The sequence below is a fragment of the Sapajus apella genome, unplaced genomic scaffold (genome assembly GCF_009761245.1).
Source record: "Sapajus apella isolate SASKATOON/1434 unplaced genomic scaffold, GSC_monkey_1.0 scaffold95, whole genome shotgun sequence".
NCBI classification, from domain to species: domain Eukaryota; kingdom Metazoa; phylum Chordata; class Mammalia; order Primates; family Cebidae; genus Sapajus; species Sapajus apella.
This window is the reverse complement of record NW_022437035.1, coordinates 2,317,493-2,332,325: the sequence shown is the minus strand read 5'-3', so window position 1 is coordinate 2,332,325 and position 14,833 is coordinate 2,317,493. Positions and strand designations below refer to the sequence as shown.

The window sequence follows — 14,833 nt, the reverse complement described above, 5'->3', positions numbered from 1 at the left end:
TTTTGAGACGGAGTTTCACTCATGTTACCCAGGCTGGAGTGCAATGGTGCGATCTCGGCTCACTGCAACCTCCGCCTCCTGGGTTCAGGCAATTCTCCTGCCTCAGCCTCCTGAGTCGCTGGGATTACAGGCACGCACCACCATGCCCAGCTAATTTTTTGTATTTTTAGTAGAGACGGGGTTTCACCATGTTGACCAGGATGGTCTCGATCTCTTGACTTCGTGATCCACCCGCCTCGGCCTCCCAAAGGGGTTTCTTTTTAAGATGTGACAGAAGAACTGGAGATCGAGTTAATTGCCAATGATTTGATCCACCCTGCCTGCATAGAGAAACTTCCATGGAAGCCCCTAAAGGAGGGGCTCAGAGAGCATCCAACACATCAAAGTGCCGTGCTGCTTAGAGTGGACAGGAGTCTCTGCCCTCTCCCCTCTCCCTTCCCTATTCTGCCTACTCCTAAGTTGTATCCTTTATAATAGAGCAGTGGTTGTAAGTCAAGTGTTTTCTTGAAGCCTGTGAGTCATTCTAGTGATTGATTAGACAAGAGAAGCAGGTCATGAGAACTCAAAACTCAAAAGCCACTTGGTTAGAAGTGTGGGAGGCCGGGTGCTGGCAGCTGGTGTCTGAAGTGGGGACAGTCTTGTGGGACTGAACCCGTAACCTTCGGGGTCTGTGCTAAGTCTGCTAACTCAGGGCAGTGTGAGAACTGAGTTGAATTGTAGGCCTGCTAGTCACGGGTGCTTGGGAAGTAGGAGGTGAAGTTCCAGAGGCTTGTCTCAGGGCTCAGAGCTCAAGCAGACCTAAGTCCAAATCCCATATCTAGCTTTAGCTGTACGTGCTGAAGATTACGGATGAAATTCTCTGCTGCGCATCAGTTTCTCCATCTATAAAATGGGCATCTTAACAGTCCTCACCCCTCCCAGGCTGTTCTAAGGAGGTGGTGACATCATCGGGTCTATCAGCACTCAACACAGTGTCCCCAGGAAAATGAGAATGGCCCCAACCCCACCTGGAAGGTCCTGGCTGTGTCATACCAGGCCAGTGGCACACTTTCTCTGAGCCTCTGTTTGCTTGTCTCTAAAATGGAGATGGATGAAAATGAACCCTTATGAAACACCGCCAGGAGCCAAGTCCTGTGCGCCACAGTTTTGGGTGCTGACTCCCTCAATCCTCACGAGAAGCCTACAAAAAGGGTACCATCATTAGCCCCATTTGACAGAGGAAAAGACTGAGGCTCAGAGAGGCTGAGCCAGTTTTCACACCCAGCAGGTGGACTCTCGACTCCTGTCCACAGCATTAAGTTAGCACATAAGTCTAATCCAATCAAAAGGCGTAATAGAGGCATAAGTGCTCTTGAAACTGTCAAACACCAAGCCAATATTAGTGGTTACTGTCATTGCTGTAACAGTTCAAAAACCCTGTGTCCAGTTATAAGGCCTGAATTCTCCCCAGAGGGAACTAGTATTGGCTTTTAAACATAGGAGTGAGGTTCTCAGAATTAGCTAGGAAGCCAGGCACGCTGAGAAGGCAGTATCGTTTTAATGAAAAAAAAAAAAAAAAAAACCTGATTAATGAAAATGATTCTTAATATATTTCAAAATGATCTGTTATGACACAAAGCAAAGACATTTACATACGACTTTGAAATTCTTAATAGCTGATTTTAGAGCAACCTATTATGAAATCTTTCAAAGCAGAATCTATAAGTAAGTAAATCATCGGGCAGGCCTCCCAGGCAGACTGACGACAGCTCTTCTTAAAATAATTTATAAGGTGGGGTAGGGGGAGGGCTGGCAGAAATTATTGCCGTCATCAAGTATTAATAAAATATTTATAAAAGTGACTTTCTCTTTGATCGTCAGATGTACGGGTGTGGATGGGTCAGGTCCTTGAGCCCACATCAAAGAAGGGACCTCCCACTTGGCCCCAGGAGGAGAAACCCAGGAGTGCAATTGACCTCCTTCACTTCCCTGGTGACAGGCTAATCAGCCAGGGGGCTCCCTGAGTCTCTGGATGAAGATCTCGACTTCCTTGTCTCTTAGATAAGACCACCGGGAAGCATATTCCTCAGAGTCTCCCAGGGGTCCTCAGTAGGACTGAGCCTCAGTTTCCCAGGGTAAGCTGCTCCTTCATGCACCTCGTATTACCTGCCTCCCCTCCCCTGTGTCATTTTCCCGTTCCCCTACCAGAGCCTCTGGGGCCCTCCCCGAGATACACAACATGGCCCCACCTCTTTGCCTCAGGGTCTGTTCCTGACTAAGGCTGGCCTCAGTGACCAGGAAGTTGAATGAGAGACATCACAGTTCCTTGAGCAAAGTGGCTGTGATGCCCTAAAAGCCAAGCACTTAATGTGGCCCACGGCAGATTTTTAATCATTTTGGGGGGACAGGTGGTTTTCGGTTATTTAGTGATGATTTATCAGATTTTAGTGCACCCAACCCCCCAGCAGTGTACACTGTACCCAATACATAGTGTTTTAGTCCTTACCCCCTCTTAACCTCTGCCACCTGAGTCCCCAAAATCCATTATATCATGCCTATGCCTTTACATCCTCATAGCTTAGCTCCGACTTGTAAGTGAAAATGTACAATATGTGGTTGTCCATTCCTGAGTTACTTCACTTAGAATAATGGCCCCCAGCTCCATCCAAGTTCCTGCAAAAGACATGATTTCATCCCATTTTTAGGGCTGAGCATTACTCCATGGTGTACCTACATACCATATTTTCTCTATCCACTCATTAGTCCGTGGGCTCTTAGGTTGGTTCCATATCTTTGCCATTGTGAACGTCCGTGGCTGATTTTTGGAAAGACAGGTGGCATTTTGTTTTTTCCTATTTGCCCAGTCCAGCACCTCTGTCCTTGGCTTGGACCGACTGTGGAATCCCCGTCTTACTTACTCCTGACTCAGTACGACTTCTAGAAATTTACAAAATCAAATCGGTGGGTTAAAGTATGTGGCTCAAATGGATGAGAATCGAAGGAATGGGCCACAGGGCCCGGGAATGTGGGGATGACAGAAAGCATGCGCCAGCACCTTCTAGAAGATTTTGCTGTCCTGCCAGGTAAGAGCCCAGAACATCAGGCAGAATCCATACACAGTCCCAGGACGGACCTGAATTCACACACGTGTTCCTTCAATAAGTAACTTCCAGTTCTATGTTCTGGGCCCAAGATCAGCCACTGGCCACTGAAAAGAGCTATGCAGAGTCACAATCACAACACAAGGCACCAAAGACCCCGTGAAGGTAGAAGCCCTTGCTATTCATCCCCACTCTCTCCCCAGCACCTTCTCTATTGCCAAAAGGGGGAGCAGAAGAGACAGGTTAGGGAGGTGAGGAGCTTTGAATGCCGAGCCAAGGAATTCTATTTGACTTAGAGGCAAGGGAGAGCCTCAGGAGGATTCTAAGCAGGAGCATGGCACCACGGGTCTCTGTTGGAGAAAGGAAGTTGATGGTCATGATGACAATGGGTGGAAGGAGGAATGAAGGTCTCAGCAAGAAGGCTACTGCCACCATCCAAGCGCATACACACACAACGGCAAACACCTAATGTAAGGCGCTAACACTAAGGATAGAGAATCTGGGACAGAAATCATGTCACAGAGACTGTCTCTGAAACACGGTGAATGATTGGATAGGGAGAGGGTAAGGACGAGAGAGATGGCAGAAGCCACTTGGAAGACCACATCAAAATAGGGACAATCAGCAAATAGACACTTAAGGATGGGGACAAGGACCCAATATCAGTTTCAGGGCACGTGGCGGGGAACATCTCCAGGATGTCTAGCTAGAAACACAGAATCTTGGCTGGGCGCAGTGGCTCATGCCTGTAATCCCACCACTTTGGGAGGTCAAGACAGGAGGATCACTTGAGCCTAGGAGTTTGAGACCAGCCTGGGCAGCAAAGTGAGACCCTGCCTCTATAAAAAAATTTTTTAAAAAATTAACCAAGCGTGGTGGTGCACACCTGTAGTCCCAGCAACTCAGGAGGCTGAGGCAGGAGGATCGCCTGAGCCTAGGAGGTGGAGGCTGCAGTGAGCTACAATTGCACCACTGCTGCCCAGCCTGAACAGTAAAGCAAGACGTGGTCTCAAACAATAAAAATTTAAGAAATAAAAAAGAAACACAGCACCTTTACTGCATAGACTCAACCTTACCTTCCTTTGCATATTCTTGAGCTGCTCTACTGCAGTGCCAGTACAGTAGCCCCAGCTACCTATGACTACTTAAATTTAAATTAAGTAGAAGTAAATGCAATTAAAATTTCAATTCCTGGCCAGGCACGGTGGCTCAAGCCTGTAATCCCAGCACTTTGGGAGGTCGAGGCGGGCAGATCATGAGGTCAAGAGATTGAGACCATCCTGGCCAACATGGCGAAATCCCGTCTCTACTAAAAGCACAAAAATTAGCTGAGCATGGTGATATGCGCCTGTAGTCCCAGCTACTTGGGAGGCTGAGGCAGGAGGATCACTTGAACCCGGGAGGTGGAGGTTGTAGTGAGCTGAGATCGCGCCACTACACTCCAGCCTGGCAACAGAGTGAGACTCCATCTCAGAAAAAAAAAAAAATCAATTCCTCAGTCACACTACTATATTTCAAGTGTTCAGTAGCAGCCTGTGGCTAGTGGCTACTGCACTAAACAGCATAGAGAAAGTTCTTTTGGACAGAGCTGGTCTAGAAGGTTTGCTTGAAATGCCAACCGTGTCCTCCTCATGATGCCTGGTTTCAGCAGCCTCCCCAAGAGCAGTCCCAGAGACACATAAGATGACAGATTGACCCTGTTCCCACTGTCCAAAGAAGGGCCTTGTCAGGCACCTGCCAAAGGAGACAGCTGGCCACCCAGGTGAGCTCGGCAGGAAGGACGTACCTTTGCAGGCCCCCGCTGCGCCCAGGTGGTAGATGGCTGCCAGGACCCGCCAAATGGCCCGCTGCTCGCTCTCTGAAATGCCCAGTGTCTCCATGGCACCCCGGAGCTGGGCAAAGGCAGCCGCCGCCTTCTGCTTATCTTCAGGCTGGGAGCAAAGGGAGACGGGAAGAAAACAAGGCCATCACGATGGAGAAGACACAAACTCATAACTTGAAGCTGAGCTCCGTCTAGGAGGAATGTAGGGGCCACTTTATTGCCACAGTAAATTACCCACAATTAAGCTGAGGAATATTGACAGACTAACTCAGATGACTGGGAAAGTTATCCAAATCATTTTTCTCTGACTTTGAAATGCGGTGTGGCTTTTATTCATTCATGTCTGCATGCATTACAGATTTATGGAAACTCTGCTCTGTGCTGGGCTCTGGTCTAGGGATCCAAAGATAAGCAAAGCCTCTCAAGGTAGAACTGGAAAGAGACATGAAAGCAACTAAGTGTGAAATGGGCTAAGTGGAAGGTAGGTTGTGGGTACAGGCTGATAGGTAGCTATACGGGGTCTACAGGTAGGGATATGGGGCCTATAGGTAGCTATATGGGGTCTATAGGTAGCTATATGGGGTCTACGGGTAGGTATATGGGGTCTATGGGTAGGTATATGGGGCATATACATAGGTATATGGGGTCCATAGGTAGGTATATGGGGTCTATAGATAGCTATATGGAGTCTATAGGTAAGTATATGGGGTCTATGGGTAGGTATATGGAGTCTATAGGTAAGTATATGGGGTCTATGGGTAGGTATATGGGGTTTATGGGTAGGTATATGGGGTCTATAGGTAGCTATATAGGGTCTATGGGTAGCTATATGGGGTCTATAGGTAGCTATATGGGGTCTATAGGTAGGTATATGGGGTCTATAGGTAGGTGTATGGGGTCTATAGGTAGGTGTATGGGGTCTATAGGTAGGGGTATGGGGTCTATAGGTAGGTGTATGGGGTCTATAGGTAGCTATATGGGGTCTATAAGTAGGCGTATGGGGTCTATAGGTAGCTGTATGGGGTCTATAGGTAGCTGTATGGGGTCTATAGGTAGCTATATGGGGTCTATAAGTAGGTGTATGGGGTCTATAGGTAGGTGTATGGGGTCTATAGGTAGGTGCATGGGGTCTATAGGTAGCTATATGGGGTCTATAAGTAGGTGTATGGGGTCTATAGGTAGCTGTATGGGGTCTATAGGTAGCTGTATGGGGTCTATAGGTAGCTATATGGGGTCTATAGGTAGGTGTATGGGGTCTATAGGTAGGTATATGGGGTCTATAGGTAGCTATATGGGGTCTATAAGTAGGCGTATAGGGTCTATAGGTAGCTATATGGGGTCTATAAGTAGGTGTATGTGGTCTATAGGTAGGTGTATGGGGTCTATGGGTAGGTGTATGGGGTCTATAGGTAGGTGTATGGGGTTTATAGGTAGCTATATGGGGTCTATGGGTAGGTATACGGGGTCTATAGGTAGATGTATGGGGTCTGTGGGTGGGTGTATGGGGTCTATAGGTAGGGTCTAGATGTCGGCTCTGCAGCGTAGGCTGTGCTATAGCTCTATGCAGAGCACCATGGAACATCAGAGGGACAATGGATAATTAACCCCACCCAAGACAGCCAAAGAGAATAATATAGAGCAGATCAAACTGTGATAGAGGTTTCAGAGATAAATAGGCAGAGTTGGCCAACTGAATATAACAAAGGTCCCAACGGGCAAGGGAACCACAGAGCAAAGGAGATTTTGGGAGAGAATAGGTGGTCCGTGGAAGCAGTTCTTTTGGTTTGGTTTGGTTTGGTTTATTTTTGAGACAGTCTTGCTCTGTCGCCCAGGCTGGAGTGCAGTGGCGCAATCTCAGCTCACTGCAACCTCCGCCCTCTGGGTCCAAGCGATTCTCTCACCTCAGCCTCCTGAGTAGCTGGGGTGACAGGCACCCGCCACCACATCCAGCTAATTTTCATATTTTTGGTAGAGATGGGGCTTCACCATGTTAGCCAGGCTGGTCTCAAACTCCTGAACTGAAGTGATCCACCCACCTTGACCTCCCAAAGGGATGGGATTGCAAGCGTGAGCCACCGCGCCCGGCCTGGAAGCAGTTAGTTTTGGAGGTGGCTCAGACAGAGATAGGGAGAAGACAAACCTGGAGAAGCTGGCATGGGCCAACCTTGAAAACCTCAACCACGAAATTAAACTTTAAACTCCAGTCATGATTGGCAAAAACTGATACATACCCCCACTATACTCCTGGGCTCATAACAGTCATCATTAATCAATCAAGATCCAACAGCAAGCCAGTGAGTCCAGATTCCTTTCAGGACATGGCTTCTTGCACCTACCATGAACAGCTTCCCTGCTAAATATTGCCAATTTTTTTTTTTTTTTGAGATGGAGTTTCGCTCTTTGTTGCCCAGGCTGGAATGCAGTGTCACGATCTTGGCTCACTGCAACCTCCGCCTCCAGGGTTCAAAAGATTCTCCTCCCTCAGCCTCCTGAGTAGCTAGGATTATAGGCACGCACCAGCACACCCCTCAAATTTTATATTTTTAGTAGAGATGGAGTTGCACCATGTTGGTCAGGCTGGTCTCAAACTCCTGACCTCAGGTGATCCACCCACCTCAGCCTCCCAAAGTGCTGGGATTACAGGCGTGAGCCACTGCACCCAGCCTGCCAAAGATTTTAACAGGAGGAAACAGAAAATGACATGATCAGATGTTTATGCATTGTAGGATTTTTTTTAAGATTTATGATCCCAATTATGTCTGATTGAATATTAAAATTAGTCTGAAACTACTGTGCACACACCATCTGGCCAAGAAGACTTAGCCCAGAAGCCTGCTGGGTGAAGAGGAAGTGAGCTGGGAATGGGAATTCTTTTGTCAATAATCCCCCAGCTGATAATGAGAAACTGATTTGCACTTGGCCTGCTTAGAGAACTTGGGTGATGACCTGTAGGCTGTTAAAGCCAGCAGGTCTTTGAATTTCACAGTGTCCAGTGCCCAGAGAGGGGGTGACACTTGCCCAAGGTCACACAGCAAATTAATATCAGATGCCAGACTAGAAGTAGGCTTTTCTGATTCTGGGACTGATTCCCAGTCCAAGATACTTGTCCCCTCCATTCAAGCCACTTCCTCTAACTGGGAAACTTGCAAGGATCATCAACGAACTGGGATGACGTCAAAGCATACAGTGACATGGAGAGATTTGCTTGGGAAACATTTCAGTTAATATAGCAAAAGCATGTTCCACTGATCCATCATATTTCTGGGCCGCCACAGGATCACAATATCCCTAGCAACTAGGAGCTCAACCTAGCAACTGCAGCTGGAGCAAACAGAGGGGCAGAAGGCGTCTTACCAACATACTCTCGGTTATTTATGAGATCTCAAAGTAGCAGAAAAAGGACGCCAAAAGGACAGTGCCCACACATTTATTATGACTCCCCCCGTCACCTATGAGCATTTGACTTTAAATTACAGGAGGACTGCATCATCTGCCAGGTAGCTCGTGTGAAGAGAATGAGAAAACTTCCGCTAGAGTTAATTTGCTTCTTTCTCTTCCTCGCCCCCTCCCAATGTCTTTTTCTGAACAGATGTGAATCAATAAATACATGTTTCTCATCCAAAATGATGAGGATCATGAAAACGCTCACAGTTCCTTAAACTTCCAGAGAGCCAGCTGTTCTTCAAACACCTCTGCAGAGTGCCCTGATAAAAGGAACTCTTTGGATCAAAATCGTGAAGATAGAAAGAAGTCAAGGGAATGGAATAAGTCAACTCACAACCCAAATGTCTATCAGCAGGAGAACGGAGTAACAAAGAGTGATATTACCCAGAATGCAGCATTGGAGAGCTACACAGCAGTGAAAAAGAACAAGCCACCCAGACGTAGAGACATACAGGCGTCTCACAGACCCAGCGCTGAGTCTAAGAAGCCAGACACAAAAGCCTGCACTGTGTGTTTCTGTAAAGGTATGCAAAGTTCACGAGCGGGTGAAACTAACATAGGGTAAGAAGTCAGATAACAATTCTGGAGTGAGATGGGTACTTCCAACGGATATTGCCCAAGAGGGGGCTCAAAGGAGCCTTTGGTGGAATAAGGAATGTTCTGTATCTTGATCTGGGGAATAGCTGCTGGTATGTTTCATCATATTAACGTTGGCCAGGTGTGGTGGCTCATGCCTGTAATCCCAGCACTTTGGGAGGCTGAGGTGGGAGGGGTTGACTAGCCTGGGCAACAGAGTGAGACCCTGTCTCTACAATAAAATTAAAAATCTGCCAGGCATGGTGGCATGAGCCTGTAGTCCCAGCTACTCAGGAAGCTGAGGTGGGATGATTGCTTGAGGCTTGGAAATCGAGGTTGCAGTGAGCCACGACGGCACCACTGCACTCCAGCCTGGGCAAAAGAGAGGAACCCTCTCTCAAAAAGAGAGAAAGACAGGGAGAATATCAACATCACTGAGCGGTACACTTAAAATCAGTCTACTTTATGCACTCTATGTTTTACGTCAACTTTCGAAAATCAGTGGATAAGAAAAGTCAAATCATAAGATGCCCAGGGTTTGGCTGAGGTGAAATCTCAAGGTCAAAGTCTGCAGGTAATTTAGTGAAAGAAAAGAAAATCCAAAATGTTCTCTCTCCATTAAACCAGGCTGGGTTTACAGCGCCCAGGAGATTCGTACGGTGCAGAGAGAAGCCAGGCTTCCTGTGGAGCCAGATGGAGCTGGATGCCCTCTCGACTCTGTATTCCCAACCCCACGACTATACTCAAGTCCTTTCCATGCGTGGAGACTCAGTTTCCACATCTTCAAAGAAGAAATGAGGCCACGTGTGGTGACCCAAGCCTGCAATCCTGGTACTTGGAGAGGCCAGGGTGGGAGGATCGCTTATGCCTAGGAGTTTGAGACCCGCCTGGGCAACGTAGCAAGACCTTTTATCCATTAAAAATATATATAAAAATTAGCCAGGCAGGGCGACAGGTGCCTGTAGCCCCAGCTACTTGGGAGGCTGAGGCAGGAGAATTTCTTGACCCAGGGAATTCAAGCTATGAGCTATGATCGCACTGCTGCACTCCAGGCTGGCTGACAGAACCAGATCCTGTCTCAAACAAAATAAATAAATAAAATGGACATCATATCTTAGCATCCTCCCAGGGCTGCTATGTGGACTAAATGAGTTTATATATGTAAATAAAGCACCCAGCACGGCTGGGCGCAGCGGCTCACGCCTGTAATCCCAGCACTTTGGAGGCCAAGGCGGGCAGATCATGAGGTCAGGAGTTTGAGGCTAGGTTGGCCAACAGAGCGAAACCCCCGACTCTACGAAAAAAAATACAAAAAAATTAGCCGGGCAAGCTGGTGGGGCACTTGTAATCCCAGCTACTCAGGAGGCTGAGGCAGGAGACTCACCTGAACTCCGGAGGTAGAGGTTGCAGTGAGCCAAGATTGCGCCATTGCACTCCAGCCTGGGTGACAGAGCAAGGCTCCTTCTCTAAATAAATAAATAAAGCACCCAGCACAGTGGCCAGCACCCAGTGGTGTTCAATAAATGGGAGTTTCCGCTCACTACTGCCTCTGTCCTTCCGTGCCTTCGCCTAGGCTGTTCCACCTTCCAGGGACACCATTCCCCACTGCTGCCCAAGTTCATGCCCAGTACTCTATAACAAGTGAATCAGGTATGACCTTGCCCTCAAAGGGACCCCAGTCCACTGAAGGGGACAGGTGTGCAAAGAGATGACACACAGAGCACACGCTGTGGGCAGGGGTAAAGGAACCCACTGGAGGGATGGGAGGCTTCCTAGAAGGAGTTGGGTATGGAGCAAATCATAGAGTGTAAACAGAACGAGAGAGGCAGAGCAGGGCCCAGGAAGCAGGAGGTGTCTCCACGTGGAAGGACAGGGGGTTGGGGGAACCTGGCGCATTTGGGTGCAGAGAACTCTGGATGAGCCGGGGGTGCAGGTCTCCTCTGCAGAGCACAGGGCCCCGAGGAGCCATGGTATGCAGCTGGGAGCTGCTCTCTGCTGGAGCTCCCAGTGACCTCCCTGGCAGAGGGAACCAGCACCTGGGCATCCTCCCCCTGATTGTGAGCACAATAGCGGGTCTCAGGCGGGCCTGGGTCCAAGTCTGATTCATGGGGATGCACACCCACTCCCTCTTTCCTAGGGCCGGGTGGGCTTCCTTGTGTTTTTGTTTGTTTTTTGAGACAGAGTCTCACTCTGTCACCCAGGCTGGAGTGCAGTGGCGTGATCTCGGCTCACTGACACCTCTGCTTCCTGGGTTCAAGCAATTCTCGGCCTCAGCCTCCCAAGTAGCTGGGATTACAGGCACCCGCCACCATACCCGGCTAATTTTTTTTTTTGTATTTTTTTTAGTAGAGACAGGGTTTCACCATCTTGGCCAGGCTGGTCTTGAACTCCTGACCTCATGATCCACCTGCCTCAGCCTCCCAAAGTGCTGGGATTACAGGCGTGAGCCACCGCACCTGGCCGGGCTTCCTTATTTATACAACCAATCAGCCCAAGGATTCCCATCCCTCTGCCTCCTGGACCAGAAGCTAGCTCTGGGAGGAAAATGCTAAACACTGACTCAATGCATCTCAAAAGAAACATCATGTGGGTGCCCGCACAGGCCAGTGAACCTCATGGAGATTGCAGGAGTGGGGACTGCAGGACAGGTGTCGGTCCACAGCCAGGAGCTGCTCTACCCGTCACTCAGCATCTCACTAATCCACTTCTTAGGGCAGCATCGAGAGTCCACTTAAGTGGGAAGGAGAGAAAGTGTCCATTGAGCATGTATTTTTTTGTACTGGGCGCTGTTTCCCCCACAAGGCAGGCATGGGTCTCTCCAACTGACAGAGGAGGAAACGGAGGCTCAGAGAGACGAAGTTACTTGCCCAAGGCTACCCATTTGGGGAAGGGCATGGTCAGTAAGCGTCAGACACCTACTGAGCCCCCAGTCCTTGGTGTCATCCAAGGGTGTTGCTCTACCCATCCCACCGGTGAAAAACTGAGGCTGGGAGAAGTTAAGTCACCCAAGGGGTCATAATGGACCTGACCTCAGAGCGCATGGTCTTCAGCCACAATCTCCATCTGAGACACCAGAGCGGGAAGAAACAAAGTGCCAGATTTAAAGTCAGGCCAACCTGGATCCCAGTCCTGACTCCACCACTTAAAAGCTGTGTGCCTGGCCGGGCGCGGTGGCTCATGCCTGAAATCCCAGCACTTTGGGAGGCCGAGGTGGGCGGATCACGAGGTCAGGAGTTCAAGACCAGCCCGGCCAACAAGATGAAACCTCGTCTCTATTAAAAATACAAAAATTAGCTGAGCATGGTGGTGCGTGCCTGTAATCCCAGCTACTTGGGAGGCTGAGGCAGGAGAATTGCTTGAACCAGAACCTTGGAGGTGGAGGTTGCGGTGAGCCAAGGCGGCGCCATTGCACTCCAGCCTGGGCTAGACTCCATCTCAGAAGACTCCATCTCAAAAAAACAACCACCAAAAAAAAGCTGTCTGCCTTTGGGCAAGTAGCTTCACCTCTGTGAGCCTGGTTACTTCTCCTGAAAAACAGATGTGATCCTAATTCCTTATTTAAAGAACCACTGGGAGAATTAAGTAAAAGAAAGCTCCTGGCAGAGCCCCTGGCACACACGAGTGATCACTCATCCTTCCATCTGAGCGCCATTCCCCCACAGTTGACAGCTGGGTCATAAAAAATAAATGCGCCTCGGGCCAAGGCCTGGAACGTGACACCGGAAGCAGACTGCTGGGTGGCAAGGATTAGTACTATCGTTATTACTGTTACCACTGCTGCTGGGCGCTTTAAAAAACAATTAGGCTAGGCTGCAGAAAATAAATTATAGAGAAGAAGAAAATAATATGAAAGCTTCGTGATTTCAGATGTATCCTGGTGCTTGGCAGATCTCAGCTAGGTTCCATGTACAAGCTGAAACGTGGCAGGCAGCAAGGGAGCGGTGTGGGGACTAGCCGGAGACATTGGCAGTCAGAGGGTCCAGGTAGCCTCCAAGCACTCAGCCGGGGACACACTGGGGGTCTCCGCACTTTCATCCCGGGGTCCTTGCTCCAGTGGGCCACTCATCTTTACCTTTGCACCAGGTGCTCAGTGTAGCCGGAATGCAGGCCTCACCGCACCTGGGTGATTCACTCTTAGTCCAGCTCCAGCTCATGGTTGCCTCCTCCAGGCAGCCTTCCATGATATGCCTCTACTCCTCCCAGCTTGGCCTCAGCCTACACACACCTCCACTTAGGCACATATCCCTCCAGCTTGGAATGATCTGTTCATGTAGACATGGCAGCCCACCACCAGCTCCCAAAAGTGAGTCACTTGATGGCAGAGACCCAGGGGAGTTATTTCTGTGTGCAATTCCTGGCATCTAATAAGATCAGTAAATATCCACTGACAACGAGCTTCCAGCAAGCATCCCTAAATAAGAGCCACTGATGGCGGGGGTGAGTGGGTTCACCTACTGAGCCGGGTGCACGGTTCTACTCATCCCAGATTTGAGGACCCCAGGCTGCCCACAGTGACTGAGGGATGGGAGCCTCAAGCTTTCTAACCTCCTTCTCTGGGTTCTCTGAGATTCCCAGCAACTGCCCCCAGCTCCCAGGACCCAAGGAGTGGATCCAAAGGAAGACATGAGGTCCCCAAAGACCTAGGGAAATGATCCTGTGGAGAAAATGAAGTTTAATTAGCCCGACTCTGCTGACCACAGTAGCAAACGATTTGAAAATTGAAAAGACGCAATTTTAGTTAAGTTGTGAGTTAGGCATGCTCCTTCATTTATTCACGCAGCACACCTTTATTGAGCACCTGCTGTATGCCCGGCTGAGTGCTAGGCTTTGTCTATTCAGGAGTGATCAAGACAGGTGAGAGAGCCACTCTCATGGAACCGAGGGCCGAGGGGAGACAAATGAGAAATAAAAACAGTGTGATCAGAGATGTGAGAATGTTACCAAGGAGACAACAGGGAAGACGGTCGCTGGAAGCATCTCCTTAGACAGGTCTGGGAGCCGGAGACAGTAAGGAAGCTGGATGCCCAGAGATGTTCATCACCTTACTGCTAAGAACCACAAAAAGCTTTCAAACCATGTAAACGGACATTAGGGAAACAGCAGTTCAGGGAGCCATGCCTTTTCCATGAATGTCCGGTCATTAAAAAGAATGTTTGTGAAAGTTTTAATGACATACAGTTTGTTGTGAATCGTGTAAAATATGCATGGGAAAATGCGGGATGACACCTGCAGGTGTGTGACTGGTGCGTTTCTCAGGGTGGTGAGGAGATTGGTACTTGCTTTCTGGTTCGCGTGAGTGTGCGCGTGTATTCTGGTTTTGGTTTTTGCCTTTGTGTTTTTTCTGATTTCTCCATAGGAAGTAGGTAGTAATTTAGTTAAAAAAAAAAAAAAACAGATGCTTCATTAAAAATATGAATTAGAGGAGAACAGAGATAAATTCAGTAAGAGGGAAAACTGACCTACTGCCAAGGAAGATGGGAGGGGAGCCGAGCGCCTGGCTAGTGTGCCTTGCTGTTGGCGAGCAGGCCAAGCCCTCCCCATGGGCCATGGAGGACTGGCCCTCTCCAACTTGCCCAATGCTGCCATACTTGATAACACAGAAGGAGGAGGAGAGAAGGAGGAGAAGGAGAAGGAGGAGGACGAGGAGGAGGAGGAGAAGGAGGAGGAGGAGGAGAAGGAGGAGGAGGAGGAGAAGGAGGAGGAGGAGAAGGAGGAGGAGAAGGAGGAGGAGGAGGAGGAGGAGGAGGAGGAGGAGGAGGAGGAGGAGAAGGAGAATGAGGAGGAGGAGGAGAAGGAAGAGGAGAAGGAGAATGAGGAGGAGGAGAAGGAGGAGGAGAAGGAGGAGGAGGAGGAGGAGGAGGAGGAGGAGGAGGAGGAGGAGAAGGAGGAGGAGGAGGAGAAGGAGGAGGAG

General features: G+C 49.1%; 1 protein-coding gene across 6 annotated transcripts in view; it reads right to left on the bottom strand.

Moving 5' to 3' along the window:
* Positions 1-14,833, bottom strand: part of MYO18B (myosin XVIIIB) — a 285,693-nt gene that overhangs the window by 229,518 nt on the left and 41,342 nt on the right. For all 6 annotated transcript variants that reach the window (XM_032256699.1, XM_032256702.1, XM_032256700.1 and 3 more), the window contains one exon: positions 4,867-5,011. In XM_032256699.1, the coding sequence (XP_032112590.1) occupies positions 4,867-5,011 (145 nt within the window). The remainder of the gene's footprint in view (positions 1-4,866; positions 5,012-14,833) is intronic.